This window comes from Sciurus carolinensis, chromosome 5 (genome assembly GCF_902686445.1).
Source record: "Sciurus carolinensis chromosome 5, mSciCar1.2, whole genome shotgun sequence".
NCBI classification, from domain to species: Eukaryota; Metazoa; Chordata; class Mammalia; order Rodentia; family Sciuridae; genus Sciurus; species Sciurus carolinensis.
The window spans coordinates 151,497,183-151,510,098 of record NC_062217.1 but is presented as its reverse complement, the minus strand read 5'-3'; the positions used below and the strand labels follow the sequence as shown (position 1 = coordinate 151,510,098).

Below are 12,916 nucleotides of genomic sequence, written 5' to 3'. Positions count from 1 at the left end.
AATGTTCAACATCTCTAGTAATAAGAGAAATGCAAATCAAAACCACCCTAAGATTCCATCTCACCCCAATTAGAATGGTGATTATCAAGAATACAAGCAACAACAGGTGTTGGTGAGGATGTGGGGAGAAAGATACACTCATACATTGCTGGTGGGGCTGCAAATTAGTGCAACCACTCTGGAAAGCAGTGTGGAGATTCCTTAGAAAACTTGGAATGGAACCACCATTTGACCCAGCTATCCCACTCCTTGGCCTATACCCAAAGGACTTAAAATCAGCATACTATAGAGATACAGCCACATCAATGTTCATAGCTGCTCAATTCCACAAAAGCCAGATTGTGGAACCAACCTAGATGTCCTTCAATTGATGAATGGATAAAGAAACTGTGATATATATATATATATACACACACACACACACACACACACACACACACACATACATATACAATGGAATATTACTCAGCCATAAAGAATGATAAAATTATGGCATTTGCAGGCAAATGGATGAAATTAGAGAATATCATGCTAAGTGAGATAAGCCAATCTCAAAAAACCGAAGGACGAATGAGGGCTGGGAAGATAGCTCAGTTGGTAGAGTGCTTGCCTTGCAAACACAAAGCCCTGGGTTCGATCCCCAGCACCGCAAAAAAAAAAAAAAAAAAAAAAAAAAGGACGAATGATATCACTAATATCATTCACTAATAAGTGGATGATGACACATAATGAGGGGTGGGAGGGATTAGTGTTAGGGTTAGGGTTAGGGAGGGGGGTAAGAATGGAGGAAGGAAGGACTGTTTAGAGGGAAAGAGGGGTGGGAGGGGTGGGGGGAAGGGAAAAAAATAACAGAATGAATCAAACAATATTACCCTATGTAAATTTATGATCACACAAATGATATGCCTTTATGTCATGTATAAACAGAGAAACAGCATGTATCCCATTTGTTTACAATAAAAAAAAAAACATACAGATGGCCAACAGATATATGAAAAGGTGCTCAAAATTACTGATCATTGGGGAAATACAAATCAAAATCATAATGAAATGTTATCTCACACCTCTTAGAATGACTTTTATCAAAAAGACAAAATAAATATTGCTGAGTATGTAGAGAAATGGAAACCCTTGAACACTATTGATGGGAATATAAATTGGTGCTACCACAGTGGAAAACACTATAAAACTTTTCTAAAGAAATAAAAAATATAGGGGCTGGGATTGTGGCTCACTTGTAGAACGCTTGCCTGGCATGTGTGAGGCACTGGGTTTGATTCTCAGCACCACATACAAATAAAGGTTCATCAACAACTTAAAAAAAAAAAGAAATTAAAAACATAAACAGTACTAAATAAGCAGTAATACTGAAAAGGAGCACTTATACCTTAAGATTTAAGAGATAATGCTTGTAATAAACTTAACTGTGTTACATATCAATAGGCAAAATATATAATGTTACATAGTATAATATGATGTGATTAAATTATAGTTCCTGCTGTTGAAAAGAAAATATATATATATATATATATAAAACTACAGCATGAACCAGCAATCCCTCTCCTGGTAATATGCCCAAAGGAAATGAAATCACCACGTTGCAAAAATATCTGCATTTCCATGTTCATTTCAGCATTATTCACAGTAGTCAAGATGTGGAAATAACCAAAATATCTGTCCATGGTAAATGGATATAGAAGTGCACATAAAGAAACAAATAATATTTAACTTTCAAAAAGGATATTCTACTATTTCAAACAACATGGATGAATATAGAGGATACTGTGCTAAGTGAAATAAGCCAGACACAGAAAGAAAAGTGTATGAGCTCATTTATATGTGGAACCTTAAAAAACTGAGTACATAGAAATAGTAAAACAGTGGTTGGTGATGGAAAGATGTAGATCAAAGAGTGCATAGTTGCAGTTTCTGTAGGATGAATGTGTCTAAGAGATCTAATGTACAACATGAGTATTATAGCTAATAATGTGGTATATTGATAATCTGCCAAGGGAGTAGATTTTTGGTACTTTACTATAGAAGGGAGGGAAGAAAGGAGGATGGAGAACTATATGCTTGACTCTAGTAATCACTGTGCCTGAGTATCAAAATAAACATAACAAAATGTTTTGTGAGCCAGACACAATGAAACATACCTATAATCTCAGCTACTCTGGGCACTGAGGCAGGATAACCCACAAGTTCAAGACCAGTTTAGGCAGTTTAATGAGACCCTGTCTCTAAACAAAAAATGAGAAAAGGGCTGGGAATGTTGCTCAGTGGTAAAGTGCCCCTAGGTTTAATCCCAAAAAAAACACAAAAAGCATATCACACTTTAAATATATACAATAAAAAGAAAAAAAAAATCAAGGAAAAATAATAAATAAGAAGATCTAGAAAAATAGCCAAATAACTTAATTAAACTTCAGAATTCCTTCCCCTGTATTAATTTTTCTTTTTCTCTTTTTCTATAGGGTGTTTGTGAACCGAAGTTTAGCCATGGAAAAAATAAAATGTTTTGGTTTTTGATATGGATTACACCCTTGCTGGTGAGTCACAACTTCTTATTGCTTAAGAACTTCTGTTTCTGGTATGACGTAGTGGGTCCATGGGAGGCAATTCAATCAACATATGTTGATTTAATTATATATTTGGCTAGCAGAAACTCTTAGTGTTGAGTTGTTCTCATTGAGATTTGTGTATATTGAAATCCTGGTATGCTGGAGATTTCAGTTCATGAGCTTGAACAGATAGGTGGAATAAGTCCTAAATTATTTTAGAGACCCTGGTAAAAAATGATTTGGTGAAATTATACATTAATAAATATATTGGGACATTTTGAGCTTTTACTCTATTAATCTGTTCTTCAGAGATGAAATTTTGTGTCTCTGAGACATAAAGGTAAATTATTATCATTTAAAAATTTAACATCTCATTTTTGTTTTTGGGTGTTTTTAATTTTAATTTGAATTTTTTTCAGTGCTGGGGATCAAACCTAGGGCCTTACACCTGCTAGGCAAGCACTATGCCTCTGAGCTGTATCCACTGTCACTAACATGTTATTAACACAAGTGGGAAATGTTTTCATATTCCATTAAGGTGATTGCACATGTGAAAAATGGCTTCTTAAAAACTAGAAACTAGGGGCTGGGGTTGTGGCTCAGTGGTAGAGTGCTTGCCTAACACATGTGAGGCCCTGGGTTTGTTCCTCAGCACCACATAAAATTAATTAATTAACTAATTATTTTTAAAAAACCCTAGAGCTACTAGTTTTATTCATTATCACATAGCGCTTAGAGATGCCAGCACTGTGCTGTTTTTCCCCTTCTGTTTCTGAGATATAATTGAAATAGTCAGTGAATTAGTTAATAGTTATATGTCTTCAGAACTCAAGTAAAGTATTGCAATCTGATAAATATGTCAGTTAAGTAGTGGGAGGACTGAGGTTGTGACTCAGTGGTAGAGTGCCTCCCTAGCATGTGTGAAGCACTGGGTTTGATTCTCAGCACCCCATATAAATAAATAAATAAAATAAAGATCCATTAACAACTGAGGGAAAAAAAAAAAAAAGAAGTAGTGGGAACCGAGTGCGGTGGGCATGCCTTTAATCCCAGCAACTTGGGAGGCTGAGGCAGGAGGATGGAAATTTCAAAGCCAGCCACAGCAACTTAGGGAGACCTAGAAGCAACTCAGTGAGATCCTCTCTCTAAATAAAATACAAAAAAGGACTGGGGGTGTGGCTCAGTGGTTGAGTGATCCTGAGTTAATTCCTTGTACCAAAAAAAAAAAAAAAGTAGTGGAAGGAGAGATCAGGTAGAGCACATGTGTATGTGTGTTCACACCTGTGTACAATGATGATATTCAGAAAAGAATATTTCAGAAATTGTCTTTAAAAATTTTTGTCTTAGCTGGTCACAGTGGTGTATGTCTATAATCTCAACAATTCAGGAGGATCACAAGTTTGAGGCTGTCTCAGCAACTTAGCAAGATCTTATCTCAAAATAAAAAATAAAAAGGGCTAAGGAATGAACTCAGTGATAAAGTACCCCTGGGTTCAATCCCCAGTACTGGAAAAAAAAAAAATTTTTTTTTTGTTGATCTTTTTTTTTAAAATCCACAATTTATTTTGTTTTTTGGTCTTAAAGCTAGACATAGTGGCATGTGCCTGTAGTCCCAGCACTTAGGAGTCTGAAGCAGAAAGATCTCTTGAGCCCAAAAGTTTGTAACCATTCTGGGCAACAAAGTAAGACCCATCTCAAAAAAAGTTTTTTGTATTTAAGTACACAAAAATCTTAAAATGTATAAATTCACTTATCTCAGGAACCATTTATATAATAGTATTAGAAAATCAGTTTTCACCTCCAATTGGACATCTCAGTTTTGTTCAATTTATGCTACAAATATAAATGAATATATGTATAAAATGAGCACATACAGGTTCTTGCCATATAGATATAAATAATTTTCTACTAAACAAGTTAATTTATTAAAAATAGATAGTCCTTCATTTGAATTTTTCTTTTCCTTCCATACTCTGCCTTATATTTGTTTTCATAATGACTTTATAATTGTTTTTCGAAGCATTTTAACTCTGTTAAAATGTTTTCTGAATTAGACACGGACTCAAGCACACTTGTCAGAAAGTAGGTGAACATGAATGGTGGGTTCTAAATTTCATTGTATGTTTTTCTGCTTCTATTGAGATGGTTATGTGACTTTTCTTTCTTTCTTTCTTTCTTTTTTTTTTTTAATGGTGAATTATAGCCAGGCATAATGGTGCATGCCCGTAATCCCAGCAGCTTACAGGCTGAGGCAGGAGGATTGCAAGTTCAAAGCCAGCCTTAGCAACTTAGCAAGACCCTGTCTCAAAAAATGAAATGAAATGAAATAAAATAAAATAAAATAAAATGGGCTGGTGATGTGCACCCCTGGGTTCAATCCTTGGTACCAAAAAAAAAAAAAAAAAGTGAATTACGTTGATCGATTCCTGAATGTTGCACCAACCTTGCTTCCTGGAATAAAATCTGTTTGGTGGATATATTCTTTATCTTATTCATTTTACATATTGGTAGATTTGATTTGCTGAGATTTTGTTCACAATTTTTGCATTATGTTTCAGAAGCGGGTATATGTAGTTTGCATTATGTTCAGAAAGAGGTTTCTAGTTTTCTTGCAAAATGTATATAATTTTAGTTTCAGGGTAATGTTAGCATCATATATTGAGTTGGAAATCATTTTCTTCTATTTGTGAAAGCTTGGATAGCACTGGTTTTAGTTTTTGTTGTTGTTTTTTTCTTAAATGTTTGTTGGAATTAACTAGAGAAACCATCTGGGACCAAGAGTTAATTTTATGGGAATTGTACATTTAACTTTTAAAATTGTAAGACCAATCAGAGATTCTCTTCCTTCTTGTATCAGTTTTGATAATTTGTCTTTATTTCATCTGTTTTAAAATTTATTAACATAAAGTTGTTCATAATATTCATTTTTTTTATTCTTTTGAGATCTGTAAGATTTAGTGATGTCCCCTTTCTCATTTCTTATATTGGTAATTTATATATGTGTGTGTGTATTTATGTGTATGTATGTGTAGGTGTATCTGTGTGTGTACACACACACACACACACACACACACACACACACACATACACACACACCCTTTTTTTTGGAGATAGAGTCTTATTATGTTGCCCAGGCTGGCCTTGAACTCCTGGACTGAAGTGCTTATCCTGCCTTAGCTTCTGAGTATCTGGGACTACAGACAGGGCCCCACCTGGCTTGGCCTGTACATTTTTTTTTTTTTTCTTTTTTTTCTCTTCTGGTCCTTACATCATTTTAGCTAGAGGCTTATCAGTTTTATTGATGCCCTGTGGCTCCAACCCCCCACCCCCCACTGCCTACAAATAATTCACCTCGGGTTTCAGTAATTTTCCCCTGTATTCTTTATATACAGCCAAAGTATTCCTTTGCTTTTTTTCCCTTGTGGTTGCTGGGGATCAAACCTAGGGCCTTGGACATACTAAGCATTTGCTCTACCACTTAGCTACATTCCCAACCCTCAAAGCTATTCTGTAACAGATTTGTTGACAACTTCTGTTACAAACTGGGAATTGATTAAATGTGTTATCTAGTACTGAATAATCTAGTAATTACCATCAGGGAGGAATGAGGGAGAGGTATCAAAAGAAGGGAGAGTGTTATATATAGTGCAGAAATGAACAACGGGGTGTAGAGATGAGATGAATCTAGTCTTGAGGCAAGCTTCACTGATGTATGGAGCTAAGGAAAAACTTGGAAGGTTTGATGGGGGAATAAACTAGCATATATAAACTCATCTGAAGTTTAATATGATTAAGGAGATTTAACTAAATTAAGAGCTTAGTAAATAATAGCTATACCTTTATTTGGGTATAGTGGTACAGGCCTATAATCTCAGTGACTTGTGAAGCTGAATCAGGAGGATCTCAAGTATGAGGCCAGCCTTGCCAACTTAGTGAGATTGTCTCAAAATTAAAAAAAAGAAGAAGAAGAAGAAGAAGAAGAAGAAGAAGAAGAAGAAGAAGGAAGAAGAGAAGGCTGGGGGAGTAGCTCAGTGGTAGAGCACTCTTAGTCAAGTCCCCAGTAAGAGAGTGAAAGAAGAGGGAGGGGTTCATAGATTGCTCACGTAGTGGAAGGGGAAAGGGATCTCTCAGGCTTCTTTTAAAAGGGCACTAATCTCTTGGGTGTGGTGGCAGGAGGATGGCAGGAGAATCAAAGCCAGCCTCAGCAACTGAGTGAGACCCTATCTTTAAATAAAATATAAAAAGGACTGGAGATTTGGGATGTGGCTCAGTGTTTGGTACTGAGGATTAAACCCCTGGGTTTAATCCCCCTGGGTTTAATCCTCAGTACCAAAAGCAAAACCAAACAAAACCAAACAAAACAACAACAACAAAAAACCCACACTAATCCCATTTGTGAGGGTTTTAAACTTGTGACCCCTAATCAGCTCCTAAAGTTTGTCACATTGGTGATTAGGTTTCAACATAAGTTTGGTAGTGGGGAGGTGACAGTGGGATTCAGACCATAGCATGTGCTATAAAACTTTAAATTAGCATAATCTGCAAATTGGCTATTCTGGCAAACAATATTCTGAGTGATACAAAGTTATCATTTACAGCATAGATGGGGTAGTAGTTTTCAGAGTTGGAGTGTAGCGAAATTGATAGAATATAGTAATTGTGAGATTGGTGCTTTAAGTATCTACATAGAATATCCTATCTCCAAAGGCAATGTTTTTGAGTGGTATGTTAAGATATGATTACTGGTTCATGTCCTACCTTACTACGCTGTTAAGTTTGCCTAAATTTGTTCTGAGGAAATAACTATGTAGGGTTTCACCAAGTTTTTTTCTCCCTTTGCTTTCAAATATGTGAAACATATGTAATTTTTTTTTCATGGAAAGAGTGAGGGAAAGGATTTAATTTTGGAGAATTAAGCTGTTTTCTTAAGGCAACAACTGTTTTGTTCCAGAAAATGACCATAGAAAACTTTTTTTTTGAGGGGAGAGGAGGTATCGTGGTTTGCTTTTGATTTTTCAGGTTTATCTTGTGGTTCATATTGATTGATAAAAAAATTTGTTTTAAATAGTCCTGGTGTTTCAAGAATCGTGTTCTCTATGTCAGTTGTTACTATTAATAGAATTTGTGGCAAATAATTTTTTTCTGTGAAAAATCACTTAAAATTTTGATTTGTTACTGATAAATGCAGAGGATAATTGAAGCAAGAATTCCTGCATATGAAGCAGGAATGTTAAACTCTGTGTGTGTGTGTGTGTGTGTGTGTGTGTGTGTGTATTCTAAACTTGTGATTTTCTAAAAGTAAATTATATTGACCTTTTGTTGAATGATATTAAGTCAGAGTGGGGGGGTAGCAAAGGTTATTTGTTCAGAGTAGTTTTTGAGAGAGAAACTGATGGCCTTATTTGTATTAATATTTTTTTCCCTCACAGTTTGGTAATAACTTATTACCTGATTAAAGGGTATCACACAGTGTTTAGTAACATAATCCATTCTGATGGGAGCCTTATTGTCTCAGTCTCATTTGAATGCAAGCCTAGTAGTTTCAAAGAAAGTTCCTTTATTATCAACTCTCCCTATAATTGTAGCCAAATTTGATTTTTAATGTTTTAACAATTTCTATTTTTCTATAAAAAACAATGCAAAAAAATTTTTAATCAATGTGATCTCTCATGATTGTCTTAGACTACTACATATAAAATTCCAGTATTGGTGGATTATGTTTGATATAAAAATTACCTGTCGATCTATTTGCAATTCCTCTCTTACCACAGATTACTTGAGCAACATTCTTTCCTTATAGTACTGTGCATATTTTGGTTTCCTGTGAAGACTTGTTTTTCTTTTCCCTTTCGTTTTTCTACCTTGGAATCTGCACAGGATTGATTCTAGGACATGCCTTCCTGCTAGGATACCAACCTTTGAGAATTCTCAAGCCCTTTGTATAAGACAAGAAAAAAAGTCTATACATGTTTAGTACCAATGCAACCATCCTAGGCTTAACTACATAGTACACATCAGCAGCATCATTCCCAAATATTTTTGTTATTGTTGTTGTTTTGTATGGGAATTGAACCCAGGGGCACTTAACCATGGAGCCAGTCCCCAGCCCTTTTTCTTTTTATTTTGAAACAGGGTCTCACTAAGTTGCTGAGGCTGGCCTTGAGCTTGCAATCCTCCCTCCTGCCTTAGCTTCCTGAGCTACTGGGATTACAGGAGTGTATCACTGTGCCCAGCTCATTGATATGCTTTTAATAGGTACACAGGAGTTTTTCATTTTATATTTTTTAGGTTTAATTTTTTATTGGTGCATTTTAATGATGCTAATAGTGGGATTCATTGTGCTATATTCATACATGCACATTATATAATTTGATCAGTTTCATTCCCCAGTACCTTCCCTTTCCCTCCCCCTAATTCACTTGCTCTACTTTGTTGATCTCCCTTGTATTATCATTGTTATTGTTTTAATTAGTGCATTTTAATCATATATATGTATACACATAGATATATATGATTCATTGTGATATATTTGTACATGAACATAACCCAATTTATTAGATTTCATTCCGCATTACTTCCCTCTTCTTGCATCTCGGTCCCCTTCCACTACTCTATTGGCCAAGGAGTTATTTGATTTTGAAACAACGCTTTTAAGTGGAAAGAAATAGTTGACTTTCACAAGTACATGAAAGACTTAAACATGTGGTGAGTTTCATGGAGTTAACATTGAAATTATATATGTAAAATTATTAAATTTCCAGAAGTCTTAAGCATAAAGGGAAATTAGGGCAACCCTTGAGAGAAGAGGGTTTGTAATATTTACTTAAACCTTTCTCAAATACAGTGGCTCCTCATTTAGAACTATGAAAATGTATTATTTCTAACTTGGTTCATTTGGAAAATCATCCTCGGGTTTTTGTTTTTGTTTTTAAATCTAGATTTTTTTAAATTTATTTTTTGTTGGACATTCTTGTGAATCTTAGGCTCAACAATTCACAAGGAAGTACATTACAGTTTTTTTTTTTTTTTACACAACTCCAACATTTTTAGATTCTAAACCATTTCAGTAGATCCAGCAATAAGCTCCTTATATCTGTTATCATTTCAGAACAAATGGGTACCCTGGCAGTGTCCAGTCCCTCACTTCCTTTTGAGAAATTTCCAGGAGTTCGTTCAAAAACCAACATTTATTAAACATGTACCTGTACTAGAAAATGTACTTTGTATACAGTGTACCTTTTAATCCTTTTAACAGCTCATTGAGGTAGGTATCAGTAGCAACATTTTACAAATAAGACTACCAAGTCAAGAGACAATTTGGCTTGCTTATAGTGTAGGAAAAAAGAAGTCTTTCCTTCCCATTTTTAGGTTCGTGACTGAGACCCATGTAACAAAAAACAGGTTAACAAGAGAAAAGCATACAAATTTGTTAAATATAAGTTTTATATGAAATGAGAGCCTTCATAAAGAAATGATGACCCAAGATACTGGTAAACCTGAATATTTTTTATGTTGGGTTTGATGAAAAATTAGTCACGGAGAAGTATGATTTGATGAAGGGGCTATGTCCTAATGATTATAAACTGGGAGGAACTTACCCAGGTCTATTCGCATTCTTCTCTGTACCTTCAGAGATAAGGATATTCCTTTCCTCCAGTTATAGGAAGTGTACCTATCAAATGAGGGTCTTAGGAAAAGGTCATAAAAATTATTCCTAAGTTTTATGACATACTTCAGGGGAGGAAGTAAGAGTGACCTTCTGTTTTCTAAAATATCATGGTGTCATATTTTGGGGTGGTGTGTCCTGAACCCCATCAGGGACTAGCAACTGACTTTTATGCATAGCTGGAATTTAAACTCAGGTCAATTTTCATTTCTCATGCTGCTTCCAGCTTACAGAGTTAAAAAATTATTCCAAAGGAGATATGAATGGTAAAAACCCATAAATAAAAAAGGCCATTCTTTTTTTTCCAAAAATAAAAATCCTGCCTACAGCAAATATGACTTTTTCTTGCAACTGAATTATAATTCTCATTTTTAGAAGATAGTCTTATGCAGTTTTGCTTAGTTTTTAGAAATAGTTTTCAGGGAATAGAATCTGTAGTTTACTATATAAATACTTTGTTCCAGACATTGTTAGGATTCTAAAATTAAATTGTTTAATTTTTTTCAATTAAAATACTGGGAAAGGGGATTGAAAAATTTATTTTATACTTGACTTCTCCTTTTTGGATTTTTTGCCGTCCCCAACTCTCTAGGCCATATTATTAGCCATTGGGGATGAAATCCAGTTATCTCAAACCTAAGTACTTTTTCTTGCCTCCAAAGTGTGGGGAGAGATATCAGAATAAAGCTATTAAGAGTACCAGGGAAGAAATTAAAAGAAACTAGCTCTTGGTGTTGGCAAGCCAGCAGGTTTTTCTGTTGCTAGGAAAAGCATTTCAGGACTTTTGAATGCTAACCTCTGATAAGTACACAGTACATACACTCTGATCTTGTTTTATTGTTATTGGAATGAACTCAATTCACTTGACATTTAAATGAACATTTTTGCATGGTGTGTTTACTTGGACTACAGTTCAGGGTGCTTATCATGTTTCTGTCAGCAATTGTATATCCTCACCTAACTTACTGGCATTAGAGGCATTTAGAGGAGTGAGAAAAACAATCTGAAGTAAGCAGTATTAGGCAATATTGATCTGTCACTGTAGACATCTCAAGTCAGAACACTTTCTTTTCCTCTTTCTCTCTTTGGTGGTAAAATATACATAACATAAAATTTATCATTTTTAACCATTCTTAATTGTACAACTCAGTGGCATTAACAGCATTTATAGTGTTATGCAACACTCACTACTGTCCATTTCCAGAATATCATCCCAAATTGAACCTCTTTACCCATTAAGTAATAACTTCCTATTCCTTCCTCTCTCCCCAACCTCTAGTCTTACTTTCAGTCTCTCTGAATTTGCCTATTGTAGATGTTTCATACAAGTAGAATCATAACTATTTATTTATGTGTCTAGCTTTTTTCTCTCAGTATGTTTTTAAGGCTCAACCTTGAATCAGAATTTCATTCCTTTTTAAGGCTGAATACTATTCCATTCCTTGTACGTACTACTTTTTGTTTACCCATTCATCTAATATTAGACATTGGGATTGTTTCTAAATACGTGGATTTATAAGTATATGTTGAGTTCTAACTCTCACTTCTTTTAGTTATATACCGAGGAATGGAATTGCTGGGTCATGTTCTGTGTTTTAACTTTTTGAGAAGCCACCGAACTGTTTTGTACAGTGGCTATAACATTTTACATTTCCACCAATAACAATGCGTGAAGGTTCTAATTTCTCCACATTCTTTTTTTTTTTTTTTTTTTTTTGCGGTACTGGGGATCGAACTCAGGGCCTTGTGCTTGCGAGGCAAGCACTCTACCAGCTGAGCTATCTCCCCAGCCCTAATTTCTCCACATTCTTGGCAACACTTGTTCTTTCCTTTTTTTTTTTTTTTGGTTGTCATTTTGATAATGGGTATAAAATAGTATCTGTTGTGGTTTTGATGTTTCCCTATGTCAATCTTTTCATGTGCTTTTTGGTCATTTATACATCTTTGGAGAAATGTCAAAAAAATTTTTGGAAGTTTTTTAGAATTTTATTGTATGTACAAAGAGCTAGCAATATTCTCTTTTATTGGGTGGCTATCTTGGGCAGTCCATTCAAGGAAGATCGCTTAGTTCAGCTTAATGAAACCTGTCCTTTCTGTGCTGACAGAAACACTGCCGGCTCATGTTGAAACTGTGTTTCTGGATCAGACCGCTGGTTTGAACATGCACTGCAAGAGCAAGAACCCTGACCGAATTTTTGCAGGTGGCTTCTTGGCGACTCATCTTGCTTTCAAGGGTGCAATGAGGCAAAAGGCGAAATGTCAATTTTAAATTGGGTTGATTGTTATTGCTGAGTTGTAGAGCCTCTTTAAATATTTTGGATATTGCTGGGTAAGATGGTAATGCCTGTAATTCCAGCTACTTGGAAGATTGAGGCAAGAGATTGCAAGTTCAAGGCCAGCTTGAGCAATTTAGTGGAACTCTGTCTCAGAATAAAATATAAAAGAACTGGGAATGTAGCTCAGTGGTAAAGTACTTGCCTAACCTGTTCAAGGCCCTGGGTTTCAAATCCTTAATACCACAGCAAACAAAAATTCTGGATATTAATCCCTTACATATGATTTGCAAATGTTGTCATTCTGTGGGTTGTCTTTTCACATCCTTCATCTTATAAAAAAAAATTTGCCATATATGCAAGAAGAGCACTTTTTTTTTTTTTTTTTTTTCGGTGCTGGGGATCAAACCCAGGAC

The 12,916-nt window shown here is 35.1% G+C and overlaps 1 protein-coding gene across 1 annotated transcript in view; it reads left to right on the top strand.

Annotated features, from left to right (window-relative positions):
- Window positions 1-12,916, top strand: part of Nt5c2 (5'-nucleotidase, cytosolic II) — an 83,132-nt gene that overhangs the window by 43,628 nt on the left and 26,588 nt on the right. Inside the window, 2 exon segments of the mRNA XM_047552993.1 lie at window positions 2,475-2,523; window positions 2,525-2,549. Of these exon segments, the coding sequence (XP_047408949.1) occupies window positions 2,475-2,523; window positions 2,525-2,549 (74 nt within the window).